At 30.0% G+C, this 22,432-nt stretch overlaps 1 protein-coding gene across 1 annotated transcript in view; it reads left to right on the top strand.

Annotated features, from left to right (window-relative positions):
- The window catches only part of LOC129957359 (uncharacterized), a 93,382-nt gene extending 81,361 nt beyond the window's left edge, over window positions 1-12,021 (top strand). Inside the window, exons 10-12 of the mRNA XM_056069645.1 lie at window positions 6,623-6,768; window positions 11,539-11,606; window positions 11,700-12,021. Of these exons, the coding sequence (XP_055925620.1) occupies window positions 6,623-6,768; window positions 11,539-11,606; window positions 11,700-11,772 (287 nt within the window). The 3' untranslated portion in view covers window positions 11,773-12,021. The remainder of the gene's footprint in view (window positions 1-6,622; window positions 6,769-11,538; window positions 11,607-11,699) is intronic.
- The last annotated feature ends 10,411 nt before the right edge of the window (window positions 12,022-22,432 follow it).

The following is a 22,432-nucleotide window of genomic DNA, read 5'->3' on the forward strand; positions in this document are numbered from 1 at the left end:
CTCTGGAAAATGAAAAGAGCAAGCGAGCGATATCGACGCATCTTGGTCTCATAAGTTTTCATATGAAATAAAAATATTCAAACACGGTACGGCTTTTGTAATTTAAAAACTGTATTTTCCTTCATAAAGAATATATGGTTAAATGGTGATTTTTAAACTTTTCTCGAAAATGGATGGAGTGGGGTGGGGTAGTTAGTGAAAACTGAATAAATGAAACCACTGTTTAGGGTGGGGGATTAGTTAGATCATTTTGCGAATTATTATAAATATATAGATAAAAGCGATAATTTAATGAGCTAATTTGATTGAATTGGACTACTGACTAGAGTTTTATTGATTGATTAGTTCTTTGATTTTTGAATTATTATTGTATATAAATATTGATAATTTTATTAATTATTTTGATTAAATTGGACTGAGTCTAGGACTGAGGGATTAGTTCTTTTATTCCGTGTATTATTGTAAGCATATAGATAAAATCGATAATTTGATGAACTAGTATGATTAAATGGGACCACTGGTTAGGACTGGGGGATTAGTTCTTTGCCTTTGTGAATTATTGTAAGTATATAGATAAAAATGATAATTCGATAAACTGATTTAATTTAATTGATTAAATTGGACCACTGGCTAAAGTTGAAGGAATAGGTCTTTGATTTTGTAAGTTATTGTAAATATAAAGATAAAAGCGATAATTTAATGAATTAATTTGATTTAAATAATTAAATTGGATCATTGGCTCGGGTTGGGAGATAAGTTCTTTGATTTTACGAATTATTGTGAGTATATAGATAAAAATGATAATTTAGTGAATTAGTTTGATTTAATTGATTGAACTGGACCATTGGCTCGGGTTGGGGGATCAATTCTTTGATTTTACGAATTATTGTGAGTATATAGATAAAAATGATAATTTCATGATTAGTTTGATTTAATTGATTGAATTGGAACATTGGCTCGGGCTGGGAGATTAGTTCTTTGATTTTACGAATTATTGTAAGCATATAGATAAAAATGATAATTTGAGGAATAAGTTTGATTTAATTGATTAAATTGGACCACTGGCTAGGGCGGCGAATTAGCTCTTTGATTTTGAGAATTATTAAAAATATATAGATTTAGGCAATAATTTGATGAATCAATTATGCATATCTCTTTTTAAGTTATTTTAAAATTAATTTATTTACATTATTTAAAGTTTTCATTTCTACTAAAGTATCAGTACCCATTATTTCAAACTCCGAACGTCTTACCTCGCATGATGCATGACACAATTTTCAGATATTCAGTCTATAAACATTATCATATTACTATAACGTTATATTCATAGATAATAACTATTTTTGTTATTATTATATGCTCCGAGATTTAAAAAAAGAAATTAAAAAATATCTATATGTATGGTTACTTAAATATGTTTATAGTATCAAATTATATTGCCTGCAATTTAAAGTACTGGTATTTTTCTTAAGTGTTGCAACAATTTTTTTCAAATTTTTTTAAAAAATTTTAAATATTTTTTGACATAATAATAATAATGTAATAAGTAGATAAAGAAGGTTGTTAAAAACCAGAGCTAAACTAAATTATATGCCTCTAAAATAAATGCTTTACCACATTTTGAACCAAAATATTTTTGAAGAGCTTTCCTTGAACGACAGACTGAAGACTTTTTACAATACTGAGGTTTCGTCACAATATCCAACTTATTTAACTTTTGGACATGCGCTGTGATGCAGCGTTTACTTCATTGACCCGCAGTTCAATTCATGAATGAAAAATGACAGAACTTTCCAAATCTGAAAGAAGTGCGCCGTATTTCAAACTCAGTTCGTAGATTTTGTTTCGAGTTTTGCTGAGGCTGTCTCCGTAGTTTGACAAATTAGCGACTTTGGTTGGCTTTGAGCGATAATTAATTGCGGTTTTGCTGAAAGACTTTAAAAGAAAAACTACGAAGAAAAGAATGAAAAAAAGAGAAAGAAGAACGAGTTTGGAGAAATGAAGCAGTGACATCCGGGTAGTAAAGTTTTGACTTCAAACAACTGTCTTGAGTTTTTAGAACAAAAAGCTCTTCACTGTGACTGTCACTTTGTATTCCCTTTATTTATTGCTGTTATCTTCTTTTAGTAATGGATTGCTTTTTAAATTTCGAGACTTTTTCCGAGTGGAGTCACATAATTTCATTTTAAGGTCGCTGATATCTTTAATAACATCTGCTTTTTATCGCATAAATTTACTGAATGATTATATTTAAATGGAGTTGTTTCTTCTTCGTAAGATGGTATTTTATAATCGATTTTTCGCTACTTCCTAATGTGCTAAAGGCATAAGCTTTTATATAGTTGCGTGTTCTCGGTGACAGTAAACTTTTTCCAGTATTTTCATTATTTAGTTTCTCGATATAATTAATTAAATATTGATTACGTACTAGCCGCTTTCTTTCTGGAATATTTGTAATTATGAAATGTACCTAAAGATAATGCTAATTATTGAAATTATGAAAAATAAAATTATACAATAATTAAAACAAAAATAAAATCTACTTTTTAGTGTTATAAAGAAAATAAGAAAGACGTTTGAAAAACTGTTTTTATTTATTTTCAACCTAAAATGAATTTTATTCGTTTTTCTGCGTACAAAAGTTTATTTTGTTCATTCAAACATTCATTTATTTTTGTATTGGCAGATAGTTTTCCATGTTTTTTTTAACAGTTAATGATACGAGGGGGCTGAACTGATAAAAAAAAAGCTATTTATTGTCTGTTGCCTAAATTGTATACTGTCACTACATGCAATCTGCACAATGTAGTTAAGAAAAACTATGGATAAAGTTGACTACCGTTGTGTTATTGATATTCAAAATTTGTCTAAAAAATTAATTTCATTAAATGATTTTTTCTTACTTTTACCCCTTTCCCCTCCCCCTCAAAATTATGCAAGCATGTTGCAAACACTTTTTAATGTCTTTCTGACATCAACCACAAAAAAGTAACTGAATCAAAGGCTGATCATGCTATCCGATCATCTGATAATCACGATGCACCCTACGACCACCTCGCCACCTTAGCTTATTTACATCCCAAAAGGAGGGTGGATAGAGGAGTAAGTGACTAATCCAACACCCCATCACCATTTTCACCCCCTAAAAAGTAAAGAGATTCATTCTCTCTTCCCAAACTGAACCATCGGGGAGGTTCGGAAAAAAAATCGTACGCTACGGGGATGGACAAAAAGTTGGTGAAAGAAGGGGGGAGGCAGTCGATCTATCAGTTTTGATTCCGTAATGGCCCCGTGACGCTTGCCTAATAAGGTAACCGGGAGAAGCCATTAGTCCGGCCATTAAGTGTCCGGCAAAGGTCGACCTCTGTCAGGACCGATGGGTCCGCGGAGGGTACTCCATTACCCACCCTGCCAACCCCTATCTTCTGACTTAATGACCGGACTTGGCGATGTGAGTAGGGCACTGAACCACATGTGTGCTGAACTTGATGAACTGTAATGTTGAAGTTTTGTGAAAGTAAAACCTGCAAAAGATAATGTATTTTATAAAAAAAAAAAAAAAAAAAAATTAGAAAATGTGTGCTTGAGAACATAAACTGATGCAATTATATAATTGAAAACATAATTTAAAATATAGTTATGGATGTATAATTATTTTCAAAAAACTTCTCAAGTAAGAATTCTCTTGCTGAATCTTTCTAATAATGATTACGAAATCTCATCTTTTCGAAATTAATAATACATTCAGTCTTGTCATTCATTCCAAAATTAATAATTGCGTTCTCATTCTCCATTTTTTTCCAAAATCAATTGTTGTGTTCTTGCGCTACGTTTTTCAAAAATGTGTAATTTTATCTCATGTTTCATATCTCCAAATTTAATAATTGCATTCTCGTGATCCTTTTTTTCCCAAAATAAATAATTCATTTATTTCTCATGCTACATTTTCCAAAAATTAATTCATTCGTTCTCATGTTGCGTTTATTCAAAATTATTAATTGTGTTCTCATGCTTCATTTATATAAAATTAATAATTGTGTTTTTATGCTCCTCCTTTCCAAAATTAACAATAGTTTTTATACTCCATCTTTCCAAAATCAACAATTGTGTTTTTACTCACTACCTTCTAAAAACTAACAATTGCGTTTTCATGCTACTTCTTTAAATTAATAATTAGTAACTCATGCTCCATTTTTCCGAAATCAAATATTGAATGATAAATAACCTATTGTACAATTTGTGTAGTTCGTACAATTCTATTAGCAAATTATGCACCCTTATGTACAGCATGGCAGCGTTAACCATAATTACGCTGTAATCCTATGTGAATTTCCCTTCAACTCATCATGACTTTTCATGTGAAATTATTTTTTTGAAGCTTTTGTCGAAAATGATGATTGTGTATATTTCTGTGTGCGTTGGGGGAGGGGGGTTAGTTTCTAGTATTATTTGTATTAACGTCCTGTTTTTTTTTTTAAACACTTGGGAGATTTTCGGATGGACCTCATAATTTTGAACCGTGGTCAGATGAAGAGGACGGTACCTGAACTGGCACCTCCCCAGTGGGAAGACATGAACCAACGACCCTCAACACGCGCGTCATTCATGTTGCTCAGACCATTATACTGATTTGCTCATGGGGAGCTGCCATATTGCTATTAGTGACATATCTAGGTATCATGTCCTTTCTTATAGAATAAAAGCTGACGAAATTGAACCAATATATGGGATTTAGAATTTGCTTCTCCTAATTATTTTAAATATATAGATTTTTCTGTAAATCTGTGTGTATATATATATCATACAATGTTTCAGAAAATTTCGCTTTCAATAATTCCAGGAGAGGGTAGAGCAGTAAAAATATTGACTTCTCCATACTTCTCATTCATTTTTCGCTTTTTGTGATCATAGTACAAAAAGCACCAAATACAAAAATCGCCATTTACTGTACTGAGGTTCATAGCACAGTGTATGAAAATATCTATACATTTTAAAATGATATATCTTTCCATTGACTAGTTCGCCCAAAATATTTAGCAGGGATATACATCTTAGTTTAAAGAAAAAAGCAAAAGCTCATCCATCTAGCCAGTTATATTTTTCGGTAATCGAATTTAATAAATAGGAAATACAAAGTATTCACTACATCCTTAAGTGTTACACAAAAATTGCTATCTTGTTGAAGTGTATGGAAGAAGTCTATCAGTAACACTGCCTTCTGGTTTTGTCGTATTATATTAATATTTATTCAAATTTAGCATGAAATCGGTAGGATCAATCATACCGATCAATCAAATAAACTGAAAATGACGAAGATTTTCAAAATTTCAAAATTTTTGTCTTTTATTGATATGTTTGGTTGGAAAAAGAAATGAATTGTGTTGTTTTAAAAAAGACTGAAATGGAACATTAGCGTTTCCTGTTACTCTTCAGTTTTACTGCTCCCTTAATTTTTTTTTCTATGGCAAACAGAATAATTCATTCAAGGATATTTGACTGTCATATATGGTTGCTGCATATTGCAGTTATTATGAATGGCTATAACTTTGTTGTGAACAAAGATATAAAAAAATGTAAACACAATACATGAAGAAACTTAAACTTTTGTTTGAATACGACAATTGCCTTATGTGACTTTGTCTAGCAACATTGAGAATATTCATTTTTTCCTTCCCATTTCTCTATTATGTTAAGCATTCTTAATGTATTCTGTTGTAGAAATTTTTTCCAATGGGTGAAAAAGTCCAGTAGACTCCTTAAGAGATAACGACGCTTTATTCAAGACGATAACACAAATACACAGTATTCAAAACATGATCTAAGCATACAGAAGAACAGCACTTACAGTAAACAGCAGCAAATTGCTATTAAAGAACTGCAACGACACTAAGCCTTCCTATAGAATTCGCTGGAGGTCAACACCCCCAACAAAGATTTCGCTCAGTTATTGATTTGTCTCGACAAATTGATTACTGATTCATTCGTGTGCCTCTATTTTTACAACTCCTATGATAGAATACCGAATATTCTAGAACGAATGCTGGAACTCGATTTGAAATGGAAATATTGCTAAGATTCTCGATTATTCTTGGACCTTCTGTTTTGTCGCTAAGTTACCAAGTTTGCCACTAAAACCGAAGAGTGATTTGGCGTCCATTTCTGCAGCAATTACAAAATATGTAAAACTCTCTTCTTTACCAGAAGATTTATTGCGGAAGGAAACAATATTAAAAATTCGTAACAGTACTTTCACTGTTGTGCTCAAAAGAGGCGTTATGACAAAATTTCAGGCATTCTCTCCTAATAAAATGAAGAGTTGACTTATTCAGAAAATTAAAATAACCCTTTACAAGACATCCATGTTGTTCTTACGTTTAGACTACCACGGGACAAAGAAGACTACCACCGGGACAATGTGAAGTCACATAGGATAATCATTGTATACCTAAAAGAAAATATTTAAACCTCCCTTTGTATTTTGCTAAAATTTTCTTTTTCTCTCATTGCTGGTAAGGAAGTTATATAATTTCTAATCGATGCGATTGTTTTCAATAATGTCACTGATTCGTTTTTTATAAAGTTTCTTTACATGGTTTGACTTATTTTTTTCGTTCCTTTGTAGAACGTCCACCAGAAAAAGAGACGACCACCACCAGCAGCAACAGTTTCATGAGGATCGGCTCCTTGAATCTCAGAAAAGCTAGAAAATCCACCGTCTTCGCTAGTGTTCGTGGTGGAAGCAGAAATCGGAACTCACTTGGTGAATTGGTAAGTACATGGAATTTTGAAAGCAGATGTTTCTTCCTGAAATCCCGTTCCGATGGCCCATCCGCACCTTGAATCTGGCGCATTTTGCCCTCTTTCCCTTCACTTGTGGTTTTCTGGGGTTCTTTGATGTCTGTTCATTTTACCGACAGTTTGCTGGAACCTCCCGATTGACATCCACAATCGATAGTGGTCTTACGATGGGATTTGACGGTAGATTTACGGCCATTTTCGTTGTGGTGGAAGCTTATAAGCCAGTTAACAGCTACGCTACCTGAGCAATTGCTTTTGTATCATGGTCATGTTACTCAGCTGCGAACCACAAGGTCCCAGGTTTTATCCTTCGTTCAATTCAATTCGCAACATCGTAAAGGCAACGGCCCGTCGGAACGAGGTTTTATGTAGGAAGTGCTATATGAAGTTTTTTTTACTATGAGAGTCAACGGTAATAAATGACACGTATATTTACTGAAATTGAGTATTATTTCAAAATCTATTGTAATACTCTTTATTGCAACCTTTTATTAACGCAATTATTGCTTAAATTTAAGATGATAACATGTACTTATTGCCAGCAAATAAAATACTGAATGTGGCTGAATGTTTATCCTGATGAAATTTATATCATTATTATTCTAGTATCATTAAATAACCAATTTGACGATTGAATTACTTGTCTATAATTCATTTAATGCTCGATTAACTGCTGTGATTGGTTAAATAAAATTACATTATGGTTGCGCAGTCAAGTTGCGTTTGCCAACCATTAAAACACTCGCCAGTTAGACACCAGCTTGAATAACGGTAGAAATTTCGCTTGAGAAACATTCAATTTTTTTTAATTGCCAAATTTGGCGAGTTATCACTTGAAAAAAAATTATGTCGTAAAATATTCCACATCTTTTGGATGTTGCAACTGATGAAGGGTTATTTGACTTGAGCATGAATATGTATGCAGTCAGTTTCGATTACTACTCAAACTCAGAGAAAAAAATTTCTACAATTTGGACTAAATTAAAATAGCACAGTTTGGCTAGTACATTGATATTATGTTGTATTCTAGATTCAAAGCGAGGAAATAGCCTGCCCTAATAAGACGATGTCTCATTCAAATAACACTGCTCTAAACGTTATTAGAATTTACCTTCTGTCCTAGAAAATCGGGATTGCCTTTAAAGAAATCGATTTGTATATTTAAAGTAAAATGATTATTAATAGAAGGAGAAACACATTTTTTTACCAGTCACTTAATTCACATTTTCATGTGAATTATTCAAACTTTGATACGAGTAGTCTTCATGATTGTTTTCTGTTATAGTATTCTTATTAAGATGATTATAAACTCTGCTTCGTTCATCACTGCTGCATTAATTGATGAGGCCGCGGTGGCCTGGTAGTAAGGTCTCGGTTTGTGAGCCGTAGGGTTTCAGGTTCGAGACCCGATTCCACCGAAGAACCGTCGTTTAAGGGGGTCTGTTGCACGTTAAATCCGTCATGCCAAACGTCCTGCCGCTGGTGTGGTGTGGCGTGGAGAGGGGGGTGCCAGCTCAGGTATCCTCCTCGTCGTGTGACCGCGGTTCAAAATTAAGAGGTCCGTCCCCAAATAGCCCTAGTGTTGCTTTACAACGGGACGTTAATATAACTAAACTAAACTAAGCTGCATTGACTGAATGGTAACTAAAAAAATAATAAAGTGAGGAAAAAAAATCCTTGCTTTATATTATATATACCAAAAACACTTCAAAACCAGCGCAAGTAGCTTCATAGATTCACCGAACCTTTTTCGTATATTCTATAATAAATGAACTCGTATGTTGTTAGCCACATGCTATTGACGAGTTATGGGAGAGCCTTTTAGCAGGGGAATGATTGAAACCAAAATATGACACAGACCTACGATTGTAGTCACAAAATCACATATCAAATTTCATATATACAAGTCATTGTGTTTTTGAGTTACCGATTTTATATGCTTGTGAAAGTACAGATTTTCACACGGTCAATCTCTTGACGTGATTTGGTTCCAAATGTCACGCACATCTACGTTTTTAATAATTAATCTGTGCACCAAATTTTATCAATCGAACTCTTTTCGTTTATCCAAATAAGTTATATTTGGTAGCCGATCATACATACTTCTTCGTAATGGATTTCATTCAAAATTTAATTTTAAAAAACTACAAATTCGGTTTAAAGACGATATAACAAATTCCATCTTTCTAACTGAAACCGTTTTTGAGTTTTGGTATTCACAGACAAAAAGTGTGATTTTCAGATTTATTGAGATCTGAAACATGTAGATTCGTCAAACATCTCGGGTACTTTTTCTTTTTACGACTACAATACTTTCTCTTTGTATATGAGAAAATAAAAAAGGAGAAATGAGAAGGTAAAAATAATGAAACGGCAAAATATAAAAATTTAAACGAGATTTGATTTTTTTAAAGAGCTGCTTATTTATATATGTTTCATTGCAAGTTCATTTAAACATTGAGATGTTTAGTTAAAAAAATGAAAAATTTAACCTTAGATTTGTTTCATATTTTATATTTGTTTCATGTCCATGTTTATGTGGTATCTAAGCCTCTAAATTTTTATACAAACAAACAATTTATTTTAATGTTAACTAAAGAACCACTTATAAATTGTGCGGATTTCTAAATAGTTGGTTGTCTGGGAGCGCTGGGCTAAAGAGCATTAGAAAGAAGTGGATTTTAAAAAGTGTCATTGTCTTGTGACCAAATAGATGAATTTGTAAAAAATTACAAATTTTAAGTTTTATTATATTAGCATATATTTGCATTGCAAGATATTAGCATGTAATATTAACAATTTGTATAGCATGAAATGGTTATTTCATATTTGTTTCACTGCTTTCACATTTTACTTTTCCTCGAATACGAAGTAAAGTAACCGTCAAAATATTCAAACTCAAGATTTTGGAAGAATTTAATTTCTACGTTTTTGACATCCCTTAACTTGAAAAGCTAACTTAGGAAAAGACCGTCTGTCTGTCTGTGACAAAGATAACTCAAAAATGCTTTGAGCTCGACGGAGGAAATTTAGTATACGTTCAGATCAAATTTATAGATTTCTATCAAAGTTTGAGGAAAATCCGATCAGAGGAAGTTCTGTTTGTGCAGCTGTCCTAATAAAAGCAAGATAGTTAGACGAATGAAGATAGTTAGAGGGATAAAATTCAGTGCATAGATTTAACATCTATAGTGTAGACATCTCAAATTTTGAGCCAAATCCAACAATGAGTTGATCACCCGTCGTTCTATACTTTCAAAAACATCTAAACGCAAGGACAGAAATATATCAAATTTAGTGAGGGATTTTGAGACTACAAGTACAATTTTGTATCTAATCTTCATTTAAATCTGTAGGGAAAAATTTGTCTAAAACACAAATTCCATTTTCGATTAAAATAATCGCCAAGGATCATATGATAGGTTCTGTAAAAATGCTAAATTCTCGCCAAAAGTTAGTATTTCGTAACTATTGTACACCAATGCCATACAAAGCTGGGATGACAACTTCATTAGAGAGTATGCGAGAAAGTTTTAGGGTGACCTCTTCCGCTGGTTCGCTACAGTATTAATAAACACTAATAGAATTTTTCAGTAATATTGTATACGAAAGGGAAATCAAAATACATAATAATACATGCATATATATATACATATTTAATAAATACATATAAATACATATTTTAAAAAATTTTCTAAATTTAAAAAAAAACTTAAATCACAAACATTTTAATTTAATTTAAAATGTGTAGAAATGGGAAATTGAAATTATCAGTTTATTAAAAGAGTGGTTTCATATTGTGCTTTGTCAAAAGTGGTAAAATGACTAAATCAACCACTGATATCTGCAATCCAATTGAAATTAAAATTAAAATTTTACCTAAAACAACCTAGTGAAACTGAATGTCTGATTAAGATAGTTAATGAAAATTAATGTTAAAGATTCTGAAATTTAATAATCCACTTCTCCAAAAAAATTTTACCAATTTTATGTTGTGACTATAATGATCTTTCTTGTCTATATTTTTATATTTATTTTCATTGTGATATAGCTATTTCTCAAATTCCATTAAAATAAAATAAATAAAAAATTTTAGGGGATTTCAACATCTAGTTATTGTGTCAGATTTGATACATCTATCTTTAATTTGTAATAAATTTTCATTCGTAATATATAGCAACGATAACATGCACACACAAAAAATTTAATATTGTTGCAGCATTTAAGCTTATAAATTCAGTGCTTTAACCAATAAGAAGTGTAATTGTAAAATAAATTTAATTTTTTTTAAATATTAAATTTAGAGAAAAATTTATTCTAAAATAAAATTGGTGTCATTGAAAAGCCTTTTTTTTTTTTTTTTTTTTTTAATTTTAAAAGTATATAAAAATGGTTTTGTTCAATAATGTGTTTTGAATTTATTAAAGAATAACGTTAAAATTTAAATTAATTTTAACTAAAATTCTAACTTAAAGTTTGGAATTTTTTTTTCTGAACATCTTTTGTCCAAAAAGTAACTGTATTTAATGGGGTAGCTGTAGTATCAATTTCTACTCTGTCTAGAATTTTGTTCCTTTCTTTCTTTTATTTATTTATTTTCGCATCATGTCGAATGAGCAGTTTACAGAGAGTATACCGGCTTATGAACCTTTATGTCATAGAATATAATAATTATAATGTTAATAAGTCATTGTTAATTTATTTTTTTTAAACTCATTGAAATAAATTATTTACTTATAGCGATTCGGTAACCACTCATCTATGAGGAAAAAACTTCATAAAAGTATGCCTCCTCTAGAAAAGAAAAGGTAAGATAATTTTTGAATTGAAAGACTCTTGTTCTTTGTTATATTCTATGGTTATAGTTTTTTATCTTTATTTTTATTTATATTTTTCATTAGTGAGCTGGAAAAGAAGAACGATTCCGATTCCGATAGCAATTACGGATTTCCGTCCAAAAAGCAAGAATCGTAGCTTGTGCTGCCATCTGTCAGCTTTTATAATAAACAAATATCAAGTTTGAATTTTAACCAAAGCTTACTACTCAGGAGAAAGAAAAATTCTCACGAATTCCATGCATGCGTGGAAAAATTGTACTCACGAAAAATAATTGTTTATTTATTTATTTTTATACTCTGTTACATATATCTATGAAAACAAAATCATTATTTATTCCTTAAATTTTTGAAACAATATATGAATAAAGGCCTCACTGAAAAAATAGTTTATGCTGAATTATTGTTCTTACATCGTTTTAAGTTGTAAAATTTCATCCGTTACATATATTTCTAAAAAGTTGTGAAAATAGTGAGAAAAATTTGCCTGTTTATCAACTCGCAAATAAATCGATTTTACAGAAAAAATATATAAAACATGTTTTTTTTTTAATAAATTTAAACTAGAAGTTTAAAATTGAAGTAAAATAAATATCGTTCTTGATTCAATTTAATAATATCATTCACAACAGTAATATATTAAAATCAAAAATAAAATATTTTACGAAATCTTTTCAAAAAGTGTGGCAATGTCCTTTGAGCCATGAAATGTAATTTAAGAATCTGCAATTAAAAAAAAAATTACTGTATTGTCATAAACTTAATTATCAGATTAAATTTTGAGAAATTTTGATTCCATGCCACTATTTTTGACAAAGATAATTTCTTACACAAAAACATTGATAATTTTCTATAATGAAAAAAAAAAAAAAAAACTATTGGAGTAAAAGTAGAAAATAATAAATGAATAAAAATATGAATCAGTGCTTTTAAAATATCAATACTTTCATCATCATTATACGTTCATATGTAACCAAAATTTTATTTATTGATATATCGTTTATGTAAACAGTAATAACAATTAGATAATTATGTTTTAACTATCGTTTAATTCATGTTTATAGTAATACTTGTAAACCTTTTATTATTATTATTCATATATTTAAGAACAAGTACATACCGAAACAAAAAATAATAATAATAATAAATTCAGAAGTTTATAATGACTTGTTCAAAACATTTTAGCATGATAATTAATGTTTAAATCCTAATTCTTTTTCCTAAATTTTAAATTTTGCTCATAATTGTATAGCAGAGACAAATTGCACATAAAAAAATGCATTTAATATCGAATAATTGTGAACGTAATTACCAAACGACAAAAAATATTATGAAATACATAAGTATTTTTTTAGTTCAATAAAATTATTCAATATATGGTGTTTTTTTTTATTATTATTTATTCAAATTGATTAAAGAATTGAGTGGTAATAGAATTAGTCTCGTTGCTAATCATTTTCGTGTAAAAATGATTTTTGAACTATAAAATGCTCTGAAATTATTGAAGAATGAGTTAAAATTTTGAGAAACCATCCAGTTAGTACCTAATACATGTAAAGTTATATGTATTACTTATATGTATTATAAGTAATACTGAATTGTATTATAAGTATATGTATTATATATAAGAATATGTATTATAAGTATATGTATACTGAAAGTCTGCCCCTGCAAAGTGTTTAAGTGATTTTTTTTTCACTATGCATTTCAAAAAATGCTCATAATTTGCCAGCCTAAAAACTTTATCATGTTAAAAAAATTAAGATGAGGTATAAGTTAAAAACATATCCAAATAAACAAATGAATGAATAAATATTATTTGGGATTATTATTCCAAAAAATAGACATCGTAACTCATAGATTGTTTTGTTTATGAAATGATCCTGCTGCCATCTAGAGGTGGAAATCTGAATTAAAGATTTCCTTAACAAAGAGAGAAAAAAAATTTCCACATTGAAAAATGAAACATTTCTTTTCATAACAATAAAAAAAAGCCAGAAAAATATTCTTCACTAATTTTGCTATAAAAAAAATTTTACGATGAAATATGTCAGTGTATTTAAAGGGAATTTAAAAAGAAACTTTAATAAATACAAAATTGCCTATTATTAAAGAAACCTATAATTCGAATATTCCAACAACAACAACAACAAAATTAACACATTTGAATTCAATACTAGCATAAAATAAAAGTTTAAAAAGTATGTTAAATATAAGTACGGCATTTTAAACAATTTTCTTTAACCTCCTTTCATCAAAAGTTAATTTTAGAAATTTTATAACATTGCAGGAAAAATTTAAGCTCCAAAATTATTTACCATTTCTGTTTGTGATTACAGAAAGTCTTTTAAATCGTAAAATCTATTGAAGTCAGTTTATGCTTGTAATTAGGGTTTGTAAGTATTTGAATTTTCCCAGAAAGCGCAAATCGCAGACTGCACTTATTTATAATAAAAAGTAGATTGGATTTTTTAAATAAATTTCCCAATACATCTAGGATAAGATAATTGAATAATCAAAACAGGCAATTGTCTAGCAGTAAAGACCTCAAATTTATATTGTGGTATTTTAAAAGTTAATTTCGTGCACTTGTTTTTAATTACAAAGGTTATGCCATCGAACTTATTCAATAAAAGCGAGTATTATTTAAATTAACTTTGAATATTATTCTAGTAACGTATCTAATTAATTATCTTCTGCAAATGTTACATTATGATATTTTATAATCTATACTTATAATAAAGCTCAATGTGTGTGTGTGTGTGTGTGTTGGCGCTCTACAGGCCAGACCGTTTGACCTACAGCTACCAAATTCGGTACATGTATATCTTGGAAGTTGGAAATGTGCACCTGGGGTTCCTTTTATCGAATTTTTAATTAGAATTTTAATTATTAATTAAAAACTAACTTTCCCGCCAAAAAAAATCTTCCATTTTCCCCACCGCCAACTTTTCCGCCAAAAATATCTTCCATTTTTCCCACCGCCAAATGAGAAAGGCTTCAGTTTTTTTTTCTCCCAACAGTAATGAGGCTAGGGTTAAAATTTTTCGGCGGATTATTTCAATCGATTCTGTTTATTTTCTTAATGTTTGATGCATTTAAAATTAAACATTGTTAATGAATCGATCTTTCAGATTCATTCTGAAGTACTTTTGAATTAAAATAAAACAGAATAAAGGAAATTAAAAATTTCTAATCCGCATAGCGTTACCCCAACTGGCGTAGAAAAAATCACGTATTTGCGTTACGTAACTGGCGAAGAAAATTCACACATGCGCATTCTGTTCTGATTGTTGCCATGGCAACCGTTATCAATGGATGATTTAAATTATTTTTGGGTGAGTTGCATGCTTTTGTAAGTAAATTGTACTTATGTTAGTTATATATTTTTTGTATATGCTTATAGTTTTAAGTACATCGTTTTTTAAGTAGTTTTTTTAAAACCTGTTTTCAACCGTTTATTTTAAACGATTCGTTTTATTTCCTTAGTGTTTGATGCATTTAAATTTAAACATTGTTAATGAATCAATCTGCTCATAATGAATCTAAGAAAATTTTGTTGACAAACTCTTGAGATATTACATAAATTAAAAAAGATATTCTTTAGTGCCCATAAAGTTTAAACGTGTGTGACTCTATTTTCGGTAATCAGATTATTAAAAAAATGCTTTGTTTCTGTAAAAAATATTATTATATTAATTGAAGATTAATTCTTTCCACTTTAATTTAAAGCATAAATTCTACGGTTGCTAACAGAAAATTAGCGAGATACATATTACGTTATGACTGAAGGCCTTTATAATATTATGAATGAATTATATGACAATCAAAATGTGAAGTTTTAATATATTTTGATGAAGAAGCTATTAAAGTAGGAATTGCATAAAATATTTAATTATTAAAATTTTAACGAACATTAAGATTGGCGAACCGGCTGGTCGCCAAAGGCGGCTAGTACTAAATAAACCATGGAATTTTACAATATAAAACCAATGGATTGGTCTCGCCAAATTTTTCTCGCAGACTCTCTAATAATGATGTTATCCTAGTGAAAGCCTTGCATGTTATTGACACACAATGTTTATGAAATATTAAACTTAGGCGCGAATTTAACATTTTTACTGAATCTATCGTGTGAACCTTGGCGAGTTATTTGGCGATTAATTCCTGGTATGCGGTTAATAGAATCCAAAAATCGAATTCGGGTTTTAAACGCGTTTTTCCCAACCGATTGAAATAAAACTGTAATTAGTTACAAAATATTATACCAATTTTGATATATTTGTCATTGCATTTTTGAGTTTTAGCGTTTACATATTTCTGAATGTACAGACCGACAGACGGTTAACTCCTTGTTAATGTAGCTAAAAATTTGGTAGGTATATTAAAGATTTTGATCTCTCTAGCTCTTTTCATTTTGTGGTTATGTGCTAACTTATATTCGAACAGTCAGACAGCTTATTTTTTTAGTTAATAAAAATTCTAATTAAAATTTTTTTAAAAAATTGCTCCGAGGCGCGCGTTTTTACCATCTAGTGTATATCTGGACCAAATTTGTAAGCTCTAGGTCAAATACTCTGGCTTGTTGAACACTAACACACATTCATCTTTATTATAAGAAATTACGTCGGATTTCACTTCAAGACGACCTCATAGCATGTTATACGTGAAACGTCATTTCCTTTATTGACTCTCATGCAGATGATAAAGAATGGCAAAAAATTTCGTAACACCCGAAAAATAATTGTGTTCTCCCTGGAAAATTACAGAGAGAATGCTTCCTAACCAACCCTAATTGGAAAGAAAGGCAGGATATTGCGAAGCTGAAATTTTTGAAGGTCGCTCTAATTACAAGTTTAAGCTGAAATTGTTGAAGCCGATTTCTTCTTGATGTGGTGACGAATTTCTTGAGAATTTACCCACGCGACAGGTAAATTACAAGACATCACTTTTCTGAGGCAATTAATTGCTATTGTTGACGAAAAAAAATCAAAAGACTCAGTCAGTTGTGAAGATTTCGCAACATCTTGAGGGATTAAAATGAAGCAACAGGAAGATTTTTTAAAAAATCACATTTAGTTCAAAATAAATTAACAATTGTAAAGTTTTGCGTGTTTTTGATCAATACGCCCCCTTTCATCAAACATTATACACGTGTGTATAGAGGATACTAAATCTTTTATTTTTCTTTTAAATGATAATACCAGGAAATAAATTAATTATTGTGGACCTTGGTTAATTCGATTTTTTTATTTCTCGAATTTCCAGTTAATATGATGTTGCCTGATCATTGTTTTCGAACTTGAAAACACTACTTACTATTAAGCCTAACCTTGGGAAAGAGAAAAATCGATGCAACATATACGGAGTATACTCAAAATATGGCAGAAAATGGGATGTACTCAGATCTAAAACATATCTTTCATTTCATTGCATTTAGCCTTTATAACAAATAAAAAAATTTCAGCTACACAATAAAGATTTACAGCTATATTTCTGAAATATACAGGAATATACTATTAATTCAGAACGGCAACATAATTGTGGTTTCTAGGTAAGTAGCTATAAGCTACGCGATAAGAACATTTACAGCTTTATCTAGCAGCAAAGTTCGAATTTATCTTTCTTAACTTGAAAATTGTATGAGATTCGAATATACGTTATATAAAAAGTTATCGAATCATCGATTTTAAATAGAAAGAAACATTTTGAAATATTTGAGTTCCGAGTGAACACTCTAAACTCCTAATTGCTCAGTTTCTCTTTAATCTGGATATCTGAAAAAAGATACCATACTTGTATTTCTGGTTTAGAACATGACGTAAAATTGTTTGGAAATATTGAAATGCTAAAATGTTTAAAAAATAAATTTATTCTAGATTATTCACTCCGAACAATTTAGTTTCAGAGCGATACAACTTATTCCTTGAAGAATGATTAATACATGGTAGGATAACATTGAATACAAATTAGATGAAAGCGATAATATTCAGTAACGTCATTATCTGAAATAAAATTTTGCTTCTCTTTACCTTTCAGAAGATTGCATGAGTGATTAAAATCAAACATCTATAAGGTTTAAAAATCGTTTGCAAACTTTTAGATATAAGTTCTTTTTACAATAGAGCATTGGATCACAAACCGAAGGGGTTCACTTTTAGTGAAACAAGAAGTTTTAGTGAAACAAGAACACAAATGGAATGCGAATTTATAACAGCACTTTATTTCCATCGCCAAGATTATTTGCATAAAATTATTTATAGATTTCATAGATGCATTCATATTCAAGTTATTCAGCACATTCATATAGTTTGGACTTCCTTCGAAATTGTATTCGAAATTGTCAATTCTTCCTGGTTTTTCATGTTTAGCATTTGCTGAAACGGTTTTTTCAAATTTTTTCATTCATTTTATTAAATGAAATTAATAATTAGAATTTATTTAGTTTTTACAAAGGATTCAGTCATATCCGAAAAAATTTTGATGCGAGTTAATGTCGCTACGATTTTCCTTAATAGTCCTTACGCCATTTGACATTTTGAGCGACATCAAAAATTGACAAAACTAGTTAAATTTTACTTGCCTATTTAACTTCCAATTCTATAATTTTTTTTCATAAGTACCTCCAAATATTTATTACATGTTAGTTATGCTGCAATGTTCTTTTTGATATTCCGTTTGGGAAAATCTCGATTTTTTTTTTAATTTACAAATTGATTGATCATGATTTCTTTAGTTGCCATTTTCTGGTAGTGATTGATTTGAGTATAAAATATTCAGAATAAAAATATTTCTTGCTTTAAAGACTATTTTCAACTAACCATATTTAAATAAATAATTTCACAATTGAGGAATCGTCAATTGTTTCCAGAAGTGTGAATATAGTCATGAGTCAAAAAGAGATGGTTCCTCACAAATGTGTACCTAAGATATTAAGAGCAGAATGTAAAGAAATGCAAACAAAATATAAATGACGTCGCATGGCGGTGATGACATAAAAACTTTAAAAAGAAGCAAAGACACAGAATATCATGTAGTCAGTAGTGAGTCGGTAGTTGAGTACATCTTTACACTGTTCTATTTTAATGCAAAGTAGTAGAATAAAGCAAGCAAACACTCATATTTAAATTTAACAAATATATTTAAGAAATGAATGTGGGGGCAAAAAAAAAGTTTGCATCTTAATCTGATCTGAGGATTGCAATGTAAGCAAGGTGGGTTATGTTTTCCAGTGTTCGTTATTTTATTAATATTTAAATATAGTAAATGTAAACGACATCGTACAACTAAATTCAGATTGTTTGGAGTTGCTGAAATATGCACGAAGGCTGCCCAAGTTCCCATCAAGTAAATCTTCAGATAGAAAAAATTATAGAAAATTTCAGCAAGCATAGTTTAAAAAGTAGCCCCGACTGACGTACTCTAAAGAGGAAAACGCATCATACTACAAATATTGAGTATTTTTTCCGATGTATTTTGCACAATGCACATCGTCATAGCTTGTGGTAAGAAGGATTAAAGAAATGGTTATGCGCTTTACGATATTTCAATAACCATAATACCTTGTCAAATCACAAAAATTCCTTTTTGTATGACACCAATTTAACAACACAACAACAAACAAAAATAAATGGATATTTTATTGGATCAAAGTCAAATAAAAGAAGCTAATCAGAATCAATAGCGATTGTTACTCATATTTGAACACAACTATAACACTGGAATATAATATTTGACGTCACATGGTCATAAAGGTCTTGAACAATTGATTAAAATAGCTTACCGTCTAAAATTGAAATACATTTCTGTGTTATTTTAAGATTTTTTATTCACCAGGAGACAAATTCGTGGAAGATCGTGCACGAGCCACAAAGAAAAAACGAATTATATTCAATCAGCGTAATTCAAAACATACTATCTAAAAACTGATACACACAAAAAGTACAGAACAAGTAAGAAAAAAAAAGTCAAATATTTCTCAGTCTTGATTGATGAAACAACTAATGTTGCCATAAGCGAGCAAATATCTTACAAGCGATGAGCACACAGAGCGACACAGAAAAGAATGAGCAAAAAGCTCTTGAACATTTTATCCCTGGTCTTATATAACCAGAGAAATTGATAGGGAAAATATTTCTTCATAGTGCTATTATATTAATAAGATTCTGACAGGGATATCTGACGCATGTCAAACACATGTAAGGGAAACACAGGGATCTTTTAAAAAAGAATGTGCTTACTAGACATTTTCCTCTCTCTGCAAGCGGACCGTGAGAATGTGTCGGCATTTAGCTGACCAGCAATTTTATAAAGCTTCTCTTGAATTAAATAAGTAGAGAAAGTGGAATTGGATCAAGAAATAAGAGAATAAACTTACTATGGGCTAAATTAAGATAAAATCTATATAATATATATATATATATATATATATATATATGCACGCACTTACTTGCGCGTGTGTTTTATTTTTCTTACTTCTAAACCGCATGCAATATGTATGTTACAGCTTCACGCCGATAGATGGCGTATTTGTCGAGTACAAAGTTTTTGTTAATTCCTTTTTGTATCTGAACGTAGAGTGTGTAAGAACGATTCTGTGAACTTAGACGTGGCACCAATTGTGAAAGGTGTCCTAATCTGTAATAGTCTACATGAAGTGGCACAAAAAATGTGTCCGAAAATAAAATGGTGTTCACCAGAAAGAAATGAGTATTATTTGAAGAGAATTACAATGTATTGAAAAAAATACTTCCAAACCTAAATATAAAGAACTTATAAATTAAATCAATTCAAAAATCCAATGCCTATTTTTTTAAAAAAATCTCATGCTAAATTTTATATAATTATCTTTATCAATCACATTTGCGAGCATTCTTTCTTAGGATCCAACTTATAAATGAAAAGCAATAAATTGAGAAAAAAAAAATCACCTTCAGTATCATACGTCTTTTAGTACAGCTACATTTGCTAACTGATATATATTCGTATTTAAAAAATATCGGCTTTAGTCAGAAAGTCTGAAAGTTAAACCAACGCATTCAGAAAATTTAAAGCTTAAGTCCACAACACTAATCCCGAAAGATATGATAAGCTCTCAGTACGCCACTTTATGGAAGTCGGGGATATTTGAATTTTACTGCTGTTTCACTTCGATAAAAATTATTGCTTTACAGGTAAGAAATCATCCGTCTTAATATAATATGACAATACTATTCGATAATGTAAAATATTTCCAACTTCACTTTACTAGCTATGTTATTTCTCGCGCAATATCGTTCATAGTTTATTTGAACAGAGGACTGCCAGCCAAACGTTTTTTTAGCCGTTGATCTGACCATCACCTTATTCTCTATCAGTCACCTTTGGAGATCAACTAAATTATCAAGATTTTGGTTGGATTTATTTCCCATTAAATTCTTTACACATAACTTTAAAGTGCATAGTTACTTTTAATAGCTTTACATTTTTTTATTTATTGTGTAAATGAAATTTTCTAATGAAATCAAGTCCCATGAATTCAGGGAGCAATTAAAAATGTAACTGATAGCATGCTAATTACGCGTAGTCTTTCGTATACTTTTTTATTCCTCATTTCTTTCAATAATAAAGAACCAGCAGTAGTAGTCCCCTCAAAACGTTCTAGCATACTCTCTAATAAACTTGTCATGCTAGAGAACACCTTACATGGCAATGACGTACAATAGCTACGAAATGCTACCTTTTGGCGTGAATTTAACATTTTTACTGAATATGCAGTTCAACCTTGGCGAGTTTCTTTGGCAATGAATCCCTGGCATGGCGTCGTTAATAGTATCCAAAAACGGAATTCATGTTTTAGACACGTTTTTTTCTCAACATTTTTTTGAAAATTCGTTATCTGTAAAGTTGAGAACTTTTTATATACACTAACCCATAAGGGCTCTTGAGATTAACAATCTCCGAGGCCAGTTTAACCGATGGGTGATTCATTAAAAATGCTACAACAGCGGAACATTTCTCCATCAGATCACATACATCAAACTTTTTCTACTCATAGATATTGCGATATAATTTAGCTTAAATTAACCATATCGGATTCCTAACGAATGGCAACATGAGGTCCACGATGAAAATCTTCGGGTGTAGCTAACATAAGATAATATAACAAATTTCTTAATAAAATGTTCTGAGCTTGAACTTTTAAATTTCTAATTATATTTAACTATTTATTCCACAAATATTTTCCAGCTAGATTTAAAAACGCTGACAGATTGCCATATTAAATTATGTCAATCTTCGGAAGTACATATGGGTGCTAGCAATCATTTAAATTTATGAAAAAGTAAGCCTTCTCTCAGATCACAAATTGCTAGTATTCACGTTGAATCAGCTTTGAAAGTAATCAATGCGAAAATATATCTCTTGAAATAAAAGAGGTGGTAGCAAGGTAGGAACGTCCAGTGTTATGAAGTAAACATTAGTTTTTTCTTTGCTTTTTTTTTTAGCTCTTTTCTTTTTAAATACTGTATTTTCGAAATAAACATATTTCTGTAAGAATTCCCCCCCCCTTCTACTTCTGTTTTTTTTTTTTTTTTTTTTTTTCGTTTCTAAGATCTATAAACGTAGATCTTATTTACATGAATCCGACATCTTTCCATTAATTAAATATGAAATGTTAAAATTATATGACGAGTTACTGATATTTACGATAAAATGAAATTTATTTCAATAAAAGTTAATCAGAATTACTATTTTGCTTTTCATAAAAATTATATATATATATATATTAATTTGAAGATAATTAGTAATTTACTGTATCA

Source organism: Argiope bruennichi, chromosome 11, assembly GCF_947563725.1.
Source record: "Argiope bruennichi chromosome 11, qqArgBrue1.1, whole genome shotgun sequence".
NCBI classification, from domain to species: Eukaryota; Metazoa; Arthropoda; class Arachnida; order Araneae; family Araneidae; genus Argiope; species Argiope bruennichi.